Genomic DNA, 16,834 nt, shown 5'->3' with positions numbered 1-16,834 from the left:
AGGAAGCTGTAGACATCATGCCCTGCATGGATTCTCTACAATCTCTGCTGGTGCACACTTACAATGGGTTCAATGACAATGTGTGGCAGCTTGTGCATTTTCATCTTTTGATGAGAGCCTGCTGTCTTTCCTACTACCTAGAAGTTGACATTCTGTATTCACGTGTTGTACAGGGGATGAGGATCTGGTTTTAAAAGTCTGATCTGAACCTAGTATGTTCTCTGTATGGTGCCCTTTATTTATAGTGATGTTATACCCCAATAAATCAATTGTAAGCTAAAAATATCCTAAATCGAAACTGCGTGTAATAAGCCTCACCCATTGCACATCATAGCTTAGCCTGAGTGCCTTAAATATGCGTAAGACACTTGAGGTACCCTGGAGTTGTCAAAATCATCAACACAAACTCTAATTTTAAATGAAGTGTTGAATGTATCATACAATTTATTAAAAAACAATGATTGAGAATGCTTTAGCTACACTGCAAAGTTGGAAAACTCAAGTTGAATCATCATAGACAAATGTCCCTTTGAAGCCCATCCTGACCATGCCTTTGCCTACATCCTCTCCTGATCATTGTTGGCAGTGGGTGAAAATGCACTGCTCTGAGCACTGTCTAGAAGCTGTTCCCTCACACACTGTCCTTTGCATCTCAGGATTATCCTGCAGAGCTGATATTTTGGGTCATAATTTACAAAACTCACAACAGAAATTATAACTTCTGAGGCTCAGTGAAGTTGATCATTCCCAAGGCCACACAGCTAAGAAGATGCGATTCAAATCCATAACTCCCAGATTTCCACTGAAGCCCCCTTCTCTACGCTGTGTTGTTTCCCTGTAGATTTTTCCTCTCTCTCTTCACGGATGTGCCATGGCATAAAGAAGGCTCTACACAATGTTGCAGAATGAATAAAGAGAAAGGTATGAATGTGCTTGTGCCAAGACAGGGAGAGTGGCATGCCTCAAAAAATGTCATTTTTGTTTCATATTTTGTTTCATTTTTTCCCAATGTTGTTCTGAATTCCTCTTTCTTCCCGCTCCACTCAAAGTGTCAAGCAGATGTGAAAATACCACAGAGTTCCAAGGTTCAGCATTGGTTTATGATTCTCTGACTGGAATGGGGAAAAAATAATGTGGGGATCACCATGGCGATGCCTGTTTATGGAGTGGCATGACAGATGATGGGCACCATGATAGACACCAGATGTGGGCAGAGGTCACAGGGATGCTATTCCTTCATGGGTTGCCTAGGGATTCAGTGTTTCCACTGCCCAGCTCCATTGAGATGGGGTGGGAAACATGCCATCTTGACTAGAGCTGTCCACTAGGAGTGTGCCTTTGTGTTTTTCAATGTACAGGAGTAGGAAATTCTGTTCCTACATACAATTGTAGAGGAGGAAAAGTTTATTTATGCATCCTCTTTCTATCTCCATTCAGTAGATAACTTGACACAGTAGAAAATCCTCAGGCTCTAGTGGTAGATGGACAGCATATGATGGCTAAAAGCTTGACTTTTTTGAGTCCGGGCTCAATCCCAGTCTCAGTGTCATCTGACCTTGTGGGCAACTCTTCTAAGGGTCAGAGTTAGGAGAAGCTAAACTTTAGCCTCCTCGTGTAAAAAATGAGATAATATTATTACAGATGATTGCTCTCTGGATTAGAGAAATGGATCCCAGAGTCTTTAGCACTGTACTAGGTGCATAGTGTAGGCTCAGCACATGCCAGCCCTTAGGAAGGCTGATCTGTGGTGGTTTTTATCTGTTGAAGAGAAACAGAACTGTGCAGAAACAAGACAGAAACAAGGATGATGTGTTAGTCAGCTTTTCCACTGCTGTGACTAAAAGATCTGATCAGAACAATTGTAGAGGAGGAAAAGTTTATTTGAGGGCTCATGGTTTCAGAGGTCCTAGTCCATAAGCGGCCAGCTCCATTCCTCAGGGCTCAAGGTGAGACAGAACATTATAGTGGAAGAGTGTGGCAGAGGGACGCAGCTCAATCACAATCAGGAAGCAGAGAGAGACTCCACTTGCCAGGTTACAAATATATACCCAAAGCCCTGCCCTGATTCCTACCTCCCCCAGCCATACTCCACCCCTTCTCAGTCCCTATCAGTAGTGGATTAGATTGCTGATTAAGACTCTTATAACCCAATCATTTCTCCTCTGAACCTTCTTGCATTGTTTTACACATGAGCTTTTGGAGGGCACTTCACACCCAGATCTTAACAGATGGAAAGATAAGGCATTGGCCTTGCCAGTATGGAATGCTATCACATTTCGGTGGCTTAGAAGTCCTTTCCCAGCTTGACTGAGTCTAATGTGTGTACATGGGGAGGCCAAGCAGGAGAGGTCTCTGTCCATGAACTCATACATTGTTTTGCCATCCTGGGATTCCTCTGCTGTACCTAGTGAATCCAGCACCATATGAGGAAAGAGAAAGTGTGGAGGATTAGGCAGGAAGTTTCATGGCTCCAGGCCTGATGGCAGCGTATGGCACTTCTGCCTATGTAGTAGTGATGAGAGTGAGTCATGGGACGTGTGCAAGGGAAACTGGGAAATGTAATCTATATGTGTGCACAAAATGGTTTGGTGGTCAACTCTGCATCTGCCGCAGTCTGCCACAGTATTCAGTCGTGATAATAATTATCACCATGAGTAAAGGAACATCATAGTGGTTCCTCATGATGTCTTGTGAGCATTCCTAATTATGCAGTCTTTACTTTCCTGAGCCTCAGAGAGGGCCAGTTCTCATCCCCAGAGTGACACGTGTGTGCCTTCGCCCCTGTGAGCCATTCTTGACTGTATCAATGGACTGAGGATGGCCAAGGTGACAGGCGGGTCTCAGCTTTGCCATGGAGACCATGTGAATGGGGCTTCTAAATGCTCAGAAGGTGGCCTTCTCTTCCTTTCTGTTCTACCTCTGTTGTTACAAAATGAATCACCCCAAAACTCAATAGCTTAAAATACAGCATTTGCTTTACTATTATCTACCACAGTTTCTGTGGGTCAGGAAACCACGAGGGGGTTAGCTAGATGGTTTGAGCTCCAATTTCCTTCTAAGTTAGCCAGCTGGTGACTGGCTGGAGCCTTGAGGATGTGTTTACCCCGCATGCCTGCCCTCTTGGCTGGAAGGCTCTAACAGCCAGATGGACTCCTTGAGTCCCTCTCCTGGTCTCATTAGAAGATCTCCAGATCTCCTGCTTTTCACATGGCAGCTCGAGGCTTCAATGCAAGTGCTGAGAGAGAGAAAGAGCGCTCATGGCATGACGAGTGCACCAAGCCCCCGGCAGCCACCTGTTGCCTCCTCTAGCCGCAGACATCCAGCAGAATTACTTCTGTCACAATCTTGTTTTCCCAGCAGTCTTCATGGAACTGCTTGGGTTCAAGGAAAATGTACACAGACTACCTACATCTTTTGATGGTGAGTGTCAGGAAAAAAACTGTAGACACATTTTGCAGCCAGCATGCTTTCTTGCCCCCCATCTACAGGCATCCTTGCTCCCCCCATCTGGGTCACCCCTCGTGAGACCACTACTCATCCTAGGCAGACATGTACTGATTCCCTCAGAGGCCAGCAGGGATCACGAAGTCTGGCTAAACATCCAGGGAAGCCTAGACTGGGGCAGTGGGGACTGGAGTGGGATGGCAGCTCCTCATTAGTGTCATTTAATTAATTTGCATCTCCAGCCAAGTATGTTTGAAGGCCAGGCTTGGTTTTTCGCCATCCTATGGTCTATACGTAGGAGATGGTAACAGCAACCATGGAAACTCAGAGAAATTAAGTGATTTAGTCAAATTCACAGCTGGGGCTGGGAGCAGAGGGTCGGACAGAGATTTGAAACTGGACCTGTCTCCCATCAAAGACCACATGCTCCCTGGCTTCTCTATGGTGGAGGTAGACAGAGGCTAATAGCAGAGCTCAGCTATGGGGAGAGCCCTTCCCTCCTCTCTGGCCCCCTTCACCACTCTGTATCCAGGAGCCATGGAAATAGATGTCATAGAAACACTGTGATGGAGAGGTAGCAGGAGGGGCTCCTCTTGGTGCTGTCACTCTTTCAATCAAGAAATACACCCTTTTCACCTATAGGAAGATGGCCATAAAGGGGGATCTTGGGGCGATTTATTTGTAGTCACAAAGCTTGAGGTGTAGGGTGGTCAGCTTCTCTTAAGGAACTAAAATTTCAGAGTAGAGCTGGGAGCTTACACATCCAGTAAATGAGATAATCGTAGTAGCCATGATTTAGTATGTAGCAAATGTTGGATGAGCACTGTGTATCTATCATCTCATTTAACCCTCTTAAAAGCTATTGAGGTCAAGGTCATCATCCTTGTGTTGTCAGTGGAAAACAGAGCCTCAAAATGAAACAAACTGCCCTTAGGTCATCAGGTGGCTAAGCTCAGAACTGCTTGGCTCTGAAGCCTGGGTTCCCAAACACTGACTCTGCCAGGAGAGCCCCACAGGATACCCACCCCTGCCTTATCCTTGCACTTCAGCAGCACATTTTGTGCCCCTTTACATAGTAATATTAATTGAAGATATTGGTGCCACATCCATCAGCACAAGTTGCTACTATTACATGCTGTGTCTTGATAATTAAACCCTTAGTTGCATTGTCATATTTGCAGTTGTTGAGGTCCCCAGACATCTGTCTCAGTGCAGTCGGAAGGTGAGAAGAATGTGCATGATGTTGGGGGCTCACACATACGGCCTGGCTGCTGGTTCTTGCCCCTCTCACAGTCCTTCTTGACTTCCCACTGCTCCTAATGCTCTTTCTTCGCAGCACGCTCCATGGTCTGAGAAGGCGAATGCTGCTTCCCCATGTCAGGATAGCTAGGAAGCAACCTGGATGGCTGTTAAAGATTATGGAAAGCTAGATGAGGAAGGGAGGTGGTACCCAGGCGAAGTCCCTTGAGGACTCACTTGATTTTTATTTCTGATTTTAGGAGAATAGTCCCTCTCAAGCCTGATTATTTTTCAGACAAAGTGCTGGAATCTGAAAACTGTTTCCATGTTCCTTTTATGTAAATGTATCATTCCTAAGTCTTTCTGGGGCATTGTTGCATGATGGGAACTTTAGAATCCAACTAGGAAAGCCAAAGAAATGTGAATCCTCGGATGCTGTGGGGCTCTCCTGACAGAGTCAGTGTTTGGGAGCCTGAGCTCCAGAGCCAAGCAGTCCTGAGTTTGAATCCCTGCACAGCCAGCTGGTGACCTAAGGGCAGTTCATCACTGGGAAGATGCCTCATGGTGGCCATGTGCCCTCTAATGACATTCTGGCCAATGATGACCCACATATCCAAAAGTGACCCCTTAAGATGATACTGTCTCAGGACATTGTAGTTTTCTAGTTTGTGTAAGTATACTCAACAATGTCTGCACAGTGATAAAATCACTCAATGACACATTTTTCAGACAGGTCTGATTATTAAGTGTTGTGCCACAGAGTATAGATGTTCTGGAGGAGAGAGGGCCAATTCACAGATACCTGGTACAAACAGCAAGGGCCAAATCTCTGAAGCATTTCTCATGTGGAAAGCATAATATGTAGAGATTAATTGTTAATCATCCATTGTTAAGAATTGTAACATTTTATTCTTGGTTCCTTCTTTAGCATCCATACTCATAGATGAAGTTAGTGAACGTAGAATATTTATATTTATATGCAGTTTCCCTTCATCCTGGTTCCACCACTCATGATGTCCCCTACATCCTTGACTCCAATATTATTACCAGAGGCTTTCATGGAGATTTCTCCTCTTTGGGGCCATTTTTAGGAGCATAAGCTTACAAGTGGAGGCAGGAGTATTCATGCAGCTGTCTTTACCTAAGGAATGAGATGAGCAGCTACCTCTACTATGTGCCAGGGACATACTCTACTATGTTGGGCTGTGGAATTAAGTGAGAGATGGTCTTTGCCCTCAGGGAGTATGCAAAGTAGTTGGAAAAATAGATGTTTTGTTTGTTTGTTTGTCTATTGGACACTCTTGTCTATTGGTATATAGCTATATATCAAAGTCAGTAAAGATTCTTTTGGTTTCAAGTGATAGGAAATTCAATTCAAACTGGTTTAAGCCAAAATATGAATGTGATGGTATAGATGAGCTCATGTAATGTTAGACTACAGAGGCATGTGGGTTCTGAGAAGGTCCAGACACTCATATGACAGCACAAAGAATGTCTTTTTCATCTTCTGGTTCTGGGACACTGTCTTTTAATGGTGGCAAGATGGCTTTGGGGAAACCTGAAGTTCAGCAATCCCAGTTGATACAGAATTATTGTTAGTATGAGTCGTGTATGCATTTCTCAACCAATTGTTGTGATCAGAGTGATTGAAGATACTTATAAGCCTGTCCTGGATCAGGTGCCCATTCCTCAGATCCCTAGAATCCAAATGAGGAGTTAGCCCCACATGTGCGACATGACCTGAAAGCCAGGGAAGTGGGGATATCCAAAGCAAAGTTTGGTAGTTGAAGAAGGGGCCATAAAAGTCAGGCACTTAAGTATAACAAAGCTCCTCTACCTAATAATGAATGGCTTCTTCCAAACAGCATCAATGAGGCTGGTTGGGCATGCTCAAGGGATAGCATTACTCATTGCAATTGCCTTCTCCTTGACAGGCAGCAGCCTCTCAGTCCAAGCCAGTCTGGGTTGAAGAGACCAGAAGTAACCTGCAAAAATCTGACCTGATTTTGCTTTCCTTTGCAGTGACCTGGACAGAAATAATATCACCAGGATTACCAAGATGGACTTTGCTGGGCTCAAGAACCTCCGAGTTTTGTAAGTAGCAGATGGTTCTCCAGTGCGTTTTCATTTTCACCTTTTTAGCCTTGTGAAAATGTTCTCTGCCCTGACCTCACACTCCCAAGCACTGGGCAACAGGAATTCACGATCTTGCCGCAGAAAACCCTTCATTACTGTACCCAAGTGCTCACAGGTATCTCATTCCATGTCTGGATGCTGCTGGCTGGGCGAGATAGATGGAAGGGCTTGCTTCCAGTGACAGGGAAAACAGAGCTATAAATGAATAAATCAATATGCCCAGCTTCCAGACTGACAGCAATGTCAAGTTGACTAACCATGCTTCCCTTCCATAGAGATTATAATTTCTTCTCTAGCCTGTACATTAAAATAGCAATCAGGACAAAGGTTATTTATCTTGTTGCTTAATGGAGAGGAAGGAGGGAGAGGGTCAGACAGGGTCGGAGCCCTTGCTGAAGGTTCACAGCTGTGCAGCTAGGTAGCAAAATTTGAGATGGGCATTGATGGAATAAGGGAGCAAGAAATATGTGGTCTCATAATTGTGTATTGAGCACTTTCACATATCCTTAAGGCTGCGAGTGGTAAGAAGCTTCCCAAATGCTTGTTTACTGAAAAGTCTAAGACTCCCAGAGTGCCATAGGAATTCACCTCCCTGGGAGCAATTGGATCCTCTTTCCCTCTCTACTCAGTGGATGATTTTGGTCTGTCAGCCTGGCTGTAGACATGAAGTATAATTTGGGCAATGTGGCCACAGCCTTGATGCCACAGAATATCAGCTAGCATTTCTTTTTCTACTAAAAGTGACGGCTTAAGTGTTAGTACCTAAAAGCCATTTCTTTCTTTTTCCTAATAGCCTGTATAACAGGGTGAATTTGTACTTAGAAGTCACGGACTTAGAACTAATTGCCAGTATAACTTGGGCAAATCTCTGTACCCTTTTGGGCCTTGGTTTTCATCTGTAATATAGGGAATGAATAATTAGATGTCCTTACTCATCATAGTTACATGTAGAATGCTTTATGGTTTTAACATTTTAATGAACAGTCTTAGATTATTCTCAATATCACTTGTGAAGCGATTCTTTTATAGCATTATTTTCCCAATTAAGATGTTAATAATAACAATGATGATGGTAACCAACAAATACATGATACTTCCCATGGATCAAACATATATTTAAGTAGTGCTAACATATGAGATCAGCATCATTATGCAGAGGAAACTACACAGAAAGGTTAAATCATCCCAGCTCTGCATAGCAGGTGACTTAAAGAGTTGGGACTGGACCCCAACTTTGTGTCTTTGAAGTTGAATGCTGTGTTGCTATACATTTGCATTCTAGAAAGCTCAGAAAACCAAGGCAGTAACAGTTTACCCATTTTGAAAATGCAACAGGGGCTGGGGGTGTAGCATAGTGTAGAGCACATGCTGAGCATGCACAAAGCCCTGGGTTCAATCTCCAGCAGGAAGAAAGAAAGGAAGGAAGAAGGGAGGGAGGGGAGGATAAGGGGAGGAGAGAGGGAAGAAAAAGAAGAAAGTGCAGCACTGACGAGCAGGAGCTTACCTGAGTTTCCCTAAGCACCATTGTGTGGGGATGCAGGGATCTGATTGCTGGGCTTCCAGCCACCAGATGCTACCAGATGCTTCCTGGAACAGATATTTTTGCCTGTCTTTGGTCTTGAATATTCTATTGTCATCATCCTCAGAGGGAAGATCCACCCTGTGCCAAGTCTTCCTTTTGCCTTGAGCAGCTATGTTTCTGTTATGTGACTGACAGCTCTGAGAAGCCGAGCATGGATCAGAATTGAGATTGAGATAAGGGTGGGGGAATCCCATGGTTCAGTTTTAGGATGATCTTTGGTTAGAGGTATAAGCAGGAGACTCCTGATTCAAGGTGATTTGCCCAGTTAAAAAACACATTTATTTTGGCCTATTTTTTTCCCATTTCTGCCCTCTGCATCTGTCAAGAGTTTTCCCTTCATATAAGTTGGAAATTTCATTGAATGCTTCATTTTCTAAGTCAAAAATAACCCTTTGATGTTTCTTACTGTTACATCAGAAAGACTAATAAAAATTCCAATTTTCATATCTACTGTCTGCAAATAGAAAGTTTAAAATAATCACCAAAGATCATATTAATATCCTCTGGATGGGTCTACAGAATTCCTTTGACTACAGTTTATCTTTTCAGTTAATTGTTATATCCCTCTTATTTTGATCAGCAATGCCAAAAAGCCTTTTACCCCTACTTTATAGACACTATTAATATACTGTTTCATTATCTTCCTTATCAATTCAAAGACAATCCCATTCAAGTGGTACTTTATTACTGCAAAGGAATCTGTTAGGTAGAATAGCTGAAATGCTTTCTAACACCAATAAAATATCTAAATATTTTAACAGATTTCCCCTCAATTTTCTTTTTAGCTGAGTAACCTAGATAACTATCTTTTTTTTTTTTTTTAAAGCTTTCATCGCATCTTGGCACATTTCCCATATCTGTTCCTTATTTACAATTTATAGTGAAGCCAGAAAAGACTCTGTAGTCTTGAATAATTTGAGTTTGCCACCCATTCCCCCCCACCCCCCGCCAAGCTGTTAATCCAGTGCAGGTGAATGGGTGAAAACAGATAAAACAGATTGGCAGATTCTAGTCTCATCCCAGAGTAATCTTCCCTAAGTGAAATGTATTCAAGGAGGAGAAGGAAGAATTGCCCAGGAAAGTTATTTCTCTGATGGGGTGGGAGTAGGAAAAGGTCTCTTCTGGTGGTATCAATTAGAGGCCCTTTCTTAGTCATCTATTTAAGGGCTGTGTGCTCACAATGTGGGAGCCAGCTTTATCCCAAATGGGGTTAATAAAAGAGTTAAACTCCACCCCTGCCATCGTCACATGAAGGCCATTTTCGATTCAGATCTAGTGCTAAAACTAAAAAAATAACAATGCCAAACAGCTGAAAATGAACACAGTCTGTGTCTCTCTAACTCAGAGCAGACTCTAGCCATGGGCCGCCCTCTGGAAATCCAGCCCCTCCTGGAGCTCCTGTCCCCTGAGGCTGACCTGGGGACAGGGTGGTTGAAGTGGCTTTCATGTCTGCTTGCTCCTTTCTCAGCTCAGAGGTCTCCGTGGAAGTTTCATGGCTTATTCATTCATTGACTGTTTTATTCACCAAATGGCGACAGTTTATTGAGCCTGTAAGTGCCAGATACTAGCTGGACTCTGATAGATCTAGGAAGAAGGGCTCAAAAGGGGCTGAGACAACTTTCCAGCAGGTGACACTGATGTAGGGCAAACAAGGAGAGCTAAATAACAGGAAAGGTGTGGGTTGGGGTAAGAAAATCCCAGGAGATGCTGTTCCCCAGGCTAGTGGCACCAGGGAGCTGCTGCTGCCCTGAGCTTTGAGGAGCAGTGGGCAGGGTGGTCTGCAGGGCCCAGCCAAGGCAGGGGCAACAGGAATTCACGATCTTGCCGCACTGTGGTCTTGGAGAGAAGGTCATGGTCAACCTGAAGTTATGACAGGAGGGGAGGGAATATGTCCCCCACTGCACTGTCCTCTCACTGTGTCTCCTGCCCCGGGAAACTCCCTCAGGGTGAATCCAACAGGAAGCCAGAGGCCACAAAGCTTCTAGAGGAAGCAACTAAAAGTCCGCCTCCAGGGCCTGAGCAAAGTGGAGAAAGGGCCCCAACATCTCATTTGTGTCTCAGTGCCTCTTTCTGAAGCCCAGAGTGTCAGCTTAATGAGTCCAGAAGGAAGAGACGTCTCCTGGGAGGCTGGACGAGGCTCCTCCAGAAACCCACATGAAATGTGACACTCAGTGAAGCCCAGTGAGCAGGCCCTAGTCCCTGGAACTGAAGGGCTCGCACTTTAGAAGATGCGCTAATGTGAATGTGTTAGCTTTCTAAGGCTCCTCGACATGTGGCAGATGGAAAAGGAGAGAAAGGAAGGAACATCTATTAACCCTTTAATTGTACTTCTGATCCTGGACTTGACGGTTTATTTATTTCATTTTTATTCTAAGAACTTGTGTGATGTTTTATTTTCTCTTTTACAAAGTCAGAGACTGAGTCTCAGAGAGTTTGACTAGCTAGCCCTATATGACAGCATCAGCTGGTAAGAAGTGGCCGGGGCTTTCCAACTGGCCCAGGAAGCTCACCGTGTAGGGCCAAGGCTCCCAGCCTCACCAGCTGGGAGACCATGGGCAAGCGATTTCTCCTTGACCTGTCTCTCAGTCTCTAAATTCAACCATTTCTGTACCTGTGAAGGGAGGGGCCTGTAAGGGGCCAGAGCTGAAAAAAATGTGAGGTCAGAATGGACGAGGACTGCAGCAAACGGCTGACCTACCTGACCGTTGATAGTGGGAAATAAGAATGTAAAATACCATGAGTCTAACAAATGCCTCTACCGGTCCTGCTGGGAACTTAATGAGTCCTAGGCTAGCCTTCTCCTTGATGTCAAGTCACGGTGTGCTGGGGCCCAGAGTTGTCTTTAGTTCTCCATTCATCCTGTAAGCAGTTCTGAGGTGACCGCTGTGCTATAGCTCCCTGTGTTAGCCTGGGAGTCAGGTGCTGAGAGGAGTCCTTTCCCTTAGTCACAGGGGCGGGGGTGGCGGGGGGGACGGACGTTAAAATTAAACACAGAGGCCCAGATGTTAAATCCGCAAAGTGCAAAGGTTATGACACATCTCCGATGGGGGACGTCACGGGAGGTTCATTTTGAACTGAAGACATGCTCTTCCGAGGCTGTGCTTCCTCTCCTGCCATTCCTCGGCTGCTTGAGGCACCTCTCCTTCTGTCTAATCTGGAGGAACCCGGGGTCTTTCCTAGACTCCACTTTCAAAGAAACATCCTGCAGTTGCAACTGTGCCCCCATCCCATTCAGCCACCAAATGCCATCCGCATCCTTTTCTGGCCCAGGCTGGCCCCACCCACATGGAAGCAATGCGGCTTCCTGGCTTCCCTTCCTACTGTTCAACTAATCCATTTTAAGCTGCCATTTTTTTTTTTTAAGGTAGGGAACAAATGTTTTATTGTATGTGCAGTTCTTAGGATGTGCCACATGCATGAATCAAACTTACTTAAGCAGAGTGTTTAGGATTTTTAAATCACCTTCTGGGAGGCTTAGGGGGTGAACAAGGCTCGTGGCTGGGTGCAGGAAGACAGAGGTTTTGGGATCATCATCATGAGGTTGAGCTCAGCCAGGCCCTGGGCCTAAGAAGTTCCTGGGACCAGGCAGATTTTCTCAGTTACAGCCAGCTGCCTTACAGCAGCTTCACCCTTCTGCTAGGGTGAGCAGGGAAGGCCCTTTTCAATGAAGTATTTTTGAATCCTTGGAGGAGGGACCTCTGAGGGAAGAGATGTGTGGTTTCTATAAGCAGCACCTCTACCTCTCTCTGTTCTAATGCAATATCCTGCAGCGCTTGGGGGGAATTTGCTAAGAACATTCTTAAAATAGAGGCCTGGAAACCAATCTGTCAGGTAGAAGTGTGCAGGCAGTGAAACCCTGGTTGCTGTGACACCATGCTGGGATGTGCGTTATCTTGTCCCACCAAACTGGTCCCAGTGGAGGGGCCAAGCAGCCTTGGCCGAATGGCCTGAGGCTTCACAGGAGGATCCACAGTCCAGCTTTGTCCTTGACCCTCGCTGCCTCTTTGGTTCTAGGCATCTGGAAGACAACCAGGTCAGCGTCATCGAGCGAGGCGCCTTCCAGGATCTGAAGCAGCTGGAGCGATTGTAAGTAAAGGACACCTCCTGGCTTCAACGTGTTGGAGGGACGTTTTGTTTTATTTTGTAAATCGGTCTGTGACCTTGTTTAAAACGAGTCTCCAATGTTCAATAAAATGTTTCTATTATATTGAAAGCCCCTCAGATGCACTGAGATCTGCTTAAACTCCCCTTCCTGAGAAGATGCTGGACTCGGCCTCTGGGGTCTGTTTGCTCCCGACCCCTCCAGCTCTCTCGGTTTCTTTACGTGGGGCAGGTTTATACCCAAGCCCTGGCCTTCCCCTCCTTCCTGGAGGAGGGCCGCCTGGAGCTGCCCTGTCATGGAAGTCACATCAGATCCTCCCTGCTCCTCTGCATGGGGAGCAAGCTCCCTGCTCAAGCCTGCTCCTCCCCAGACTCCTCGGCCACACTCCCATGGGAGAGGGAAGACTGGAGAGTGGGCGCAGCCTTCAGCGCTCCTGTTTCTCCTCAGAGGGAGCATCAGCCTGTCTCAGGAAGCCCACACATTTCCACGAGAGAACACATTGCCAGTGGTTTAAAAATAGGCCGCTGTTCTGACTCGATCAGAGGGAGGGAGCAAAAGAGACGAGGATGGGAGAGGGATGGAGCCTCCATCTATTTTGTTGATGAATGCTTTTGCAGAAAACTCTGGGGTAACTTTGATGAGGAGAGCTGTTCAGATGGTTAAGTGGGCAGCTTCACCTTTCCTCAGTTAATCACATCTGGCAGCTCATAACATCTGGATATTTGCTTTCTGCCCTCTGAGCAGGGATTGTCCCCAAGAGCACTTAGTCATGGTGGTGGGCGGCTCTCATCATGCTTTCCTCAGCATCCTGGTTGCCCTGACATTTCAGCCTCCCCCTCCTGCAGATGGGGGAGCACTGCTCGACAGCTCCCAGTTCTACCACATACCTGAAAGAATTCTATTTACCTATCGCCAAAGCTTGCTTACAGAGATAGGCTTGGATGAAGGGAACTGCCTGATACCACCTTATTAGCTTTTTGATGGGCCACCTTTTTTTTTCCATGAAGTCCTTCTATCCAAGTCCACATGGGAAGGGGGAAAGATCTCATCTCATGTCAATAATATTACTCAGAAAAATGCCTCACCACCCTCTGTTGTGTGAACTGTCTCATTTATTGTTCTCCTTCTGCATCAAATCCCAGCATATGTTCTGCTGTTATTGCTTTGAAAATATGACATTTATTTTACTTAAGGGAAAAAAGTTATAAAATTAATGAATGCTGCCTTTGTTTACACTTTGATTTTGAACTTTCTGAAAACTTAAATTCTCCTCCTTATTTAGACCAAAGAAAACATAAAAGTGTTTTTGAAGCTGGTTCCTCTCTATGAAATAATCAACATTTACACAGAAAGATAAGTACACATCCCTAGTGGAAAGGCCACCTCTTGCTTAGTCTTCTAATTAGAAGGGTAAATACATTCCTAATTTGTTAATTTCATGGTTGTTGGGAAGAATTAATTGAGTACTTTGGACACACCAGGAGCTATGCCAGTGCATTATATGCTATCAGTTCTTTGATCCCCACAAAATTCCTATGAGGTGTTATTACTCACATTTTGTAGATGAAGAAACAAAGACCCAGGGAGATTAAGACAAGGAATTGTCAGGGTGAGGTGTCAAGATACAAAGCCACATCTGCCTGACATCAAAGCCCACATTCTTTCATATTCCTGTGCTACAGACATTTGATGAAGTGTGATCTTTAGCAATAGCCTTGCAAATAGCCTCCCACATACCCATTTCACTCCAGGGAATATCAGTGAACTGTTCTGGCAAAAGGCTCTTTTCTGTGGCTTGGTGAATAACGCTGACATACCATGCATATCTGAGGAATAAATGGGTAATGGTTGCAGCAGAACCTGGCTATTTCTCTGCTTTAGTGTATTAGTGGGTACTGTTGACTGTTCTACTGGATAAGCCATGAGTCTTAATGACTTTACATTAGGGAGAGTTTACCTCTTAATCATGTGAAATGCAGTATGGGCAACCCTGATAAGGCCTCTCCCCTCCAAGTGGTGACTCAGAGGCACCAGCTCTTTCCACTCCTTGACTACCATTTTTAAACGGTGGCTTCCAACATACCAAAGTTTGTCTTCATCAAGCCAGCAGGAGGGAGGACAGCACCGAGGGCTGCACATGGAGCTTCCCAGGGCCGAGAGCTGGAAGAAGTGCTTTCATTCTTACATGCTCTGAGCTAGAATTCAACCATGCAGCTACCACAAACTGCAGGGGAGGTTGAGAAAACTCATAGAGCTTTCCAGGTAGTGCCCAACAGGTAGAGGAAACATGCTTAGTGCAAAGACTGGCCAGTCTCTAACTTCTGTTGCAAGTGAGCTGAAGAAATACTTGGTCAGGAAGAAGTATAGGAGTGTAGGCTGCTAGACTAGAGTGCACAGCCAGGTAGGTACTCTCATTTGAGGCAAAGCCTTCCAGTGTCAACAAGAAGGGGGATGTGTGAGGCATGAATCCTGACTGCTGTGAACTTGGTTTCCATAATGCAGTCTGCCCCCAATCAGACTAAGTCATATACAGAATGGGCAGATACCATCTATTTGCTATTAACAACTGAAGAAGTGTCATTTCTAGTTCTCACCCCTCCACCTTACTTATATTCCTATATTTAGTGGTTGATTATTTTTATTGTTCATAATCTGAAATACAGAATATGAGAAATTATGTGGGCTTCAATAATTCACATATGGAGGGTTTATTTCTGATCTATTTATTATTAGTTCATCCTTTTGGAACTTTCTGGGAAAGGGAAGAAAAGTCTGTCCTCCTGGTCTCAACTGAGAATTCTCTATTCCTCCACGAAAGAACACTTGTTCCAGACTGAGTTGAGCATCTCTGCAATAGTTATTTTCTGTTGCTATAATAAAATGCCTGAAGCTGGGTACTTTATAAAGAAAAGAGGCTTACGTAATAAACAGTTTTGGAGCCTGGCAACCCAAGATCAGCCTCGCCTCTGACAAGGGCTCCTTTGGCTATGTCACATCATGGTAATGGCATCATAGTGGGAGCACATGTGAGACAGAAGGACCTCATAGAGAGATAGGAAGCCAGAGAGCAGGAGGGTATAGGCTTGCTATTTCATAACAACTTGCTCTTAGGAGAACAACTAGCCCACTCTGTGAGACAGGTTTCAATCCCTGAGGCTTGTGATGCTCCGATGACCCAGTCACTTCCTACCAGGCTTCACCTCTAAATGTCACTACATGGAGGAGTAGGCTTTCAACACATGGATCTTTTAGAGGCACAGCACACTCAAACCACATCCAAACCATAGCATCTTCCTCCCATAGTAACACGCTTATCCCTATAACAAAACTTTTGATGCCTTATTTCAATTTCCTATTTTTCAGATTGTCTCTTCTCAAAACTGAGTGTGTTGAAGTCAGGGATCATGTTCCATTTAGCTGTTAATCTAACATCTTTGAACAAGGCATGCTAATAAGTGCTTGGAGGATTATTTATTCATCAAAAATACTTGAGATTTTGTTGTATACCAGTGATTCTGAGCTGGGACAAATTTTGCCCCCTGGGGGCACTTGGCAATGTCTGGAGACATTTTTGGTTATTTATGACTGTGGGATGCTCTTGGTAGGTGGAATCCTAAGTACCCTATCTCTAACTACCCTAAAATGCACAGGACAGCCCTACAAAAATAGAATTATCCAGCCCCAAATGTCACTAGTATTGAAGTCGAGAAACTCTGCTATTGATCTTTTATGTATTAGAGAGCACACTGGACACTTTATTATGAGGTTGACTTATCATGTCCCTAATGTGACAAAATATAAAATCCAAAGGTAAATGTATGTACTCTAAATCTACTTTGGCCAATTTTTACTTTTGGTTTCCAGAAAGTAGATGAGAAAGAAGAAAAGTTAAATGAAATCAAGAGCAAATAAACAAACCAAAAAGGCAGGCCATTCTACAAGATAACCACCCTGGTCTTCAAAAGTCGACAGTCGTAACTCTGTGGCAGAACCCTTGCCTGGCCTGTATGAGGTCCTGGGTTTGAGCACCCCTGACCCCTAAAACATTAATGTCATGAGGGGGTGGAAGTTGACTGTTACAGATTGAATGAAACTTAGGATAGACAGAGCCACACAAAATTAGGAGAGTCACTGGAATTAAAGTGTTCACAGATCCTTGAGTTATCTAAGAAGGGATGACAGTGATAAATAGTTATCACCCTATCAAATAAGAATGTATGTTATGATCAATGTGATAGCCTTTAAAGGGAGTAGTAAAATATATATATCCCAAATAGAAGAATAAAGGACATGTAAAGTACAAAATATGAGGGATAAAAGGAAAGAAAAGA

The 16,834-nt window shown here is 44.5% G+C and overlaps 1 protein-coding gene across 1 annotated transcript in view; it reads left to right on the top strand.

The window, feature by feature from the left end:
- Window positions 1-16,834, top strand: part of Slit3 (slit guidance ligand 3) — a 579,279-nt gene that overhangs the window by 39,170 nt on the left and 523,275 nt on the right. Inside the window, exons 2-3 of the mRNA XM_046421334.2 lie at window positions 6,706-6,777; window positions 12,416-12,487. Of these exons, the coding sequence (XP_046277290.1) occupies window positions 6,706-6,777; window positions 12,416-12,487 (144 nt within the window). The remainder of the gene's footprint in view (window positions 1-6,705; window positions 6,778-12,415; window positions 12,488-16,834) is intronic.

This window comes from Marmota monax, unplaced genomic scaffold, assembly GCF_021218885.2.
Source record: "Marmota monax isolate L192 unplaced genomic scaffold, Marmota_monax_Labrador192_F-V1.1 WCK01_AAM20220418_F8-fsc00084, whole genome shotgun sequence".
In the NCBI taxonomy this organism is placed as follows: domain Eukaryota; kingdom Metazoa; phylum Chordata; class Mammalia; order Rodentia; family Sciuridae; genus Marmota; species Marmota monax.
Note: the sequence above shows the minus strand (reverse complement) of the source record. Positions and strands in the feature narration are given on the sequence as shown.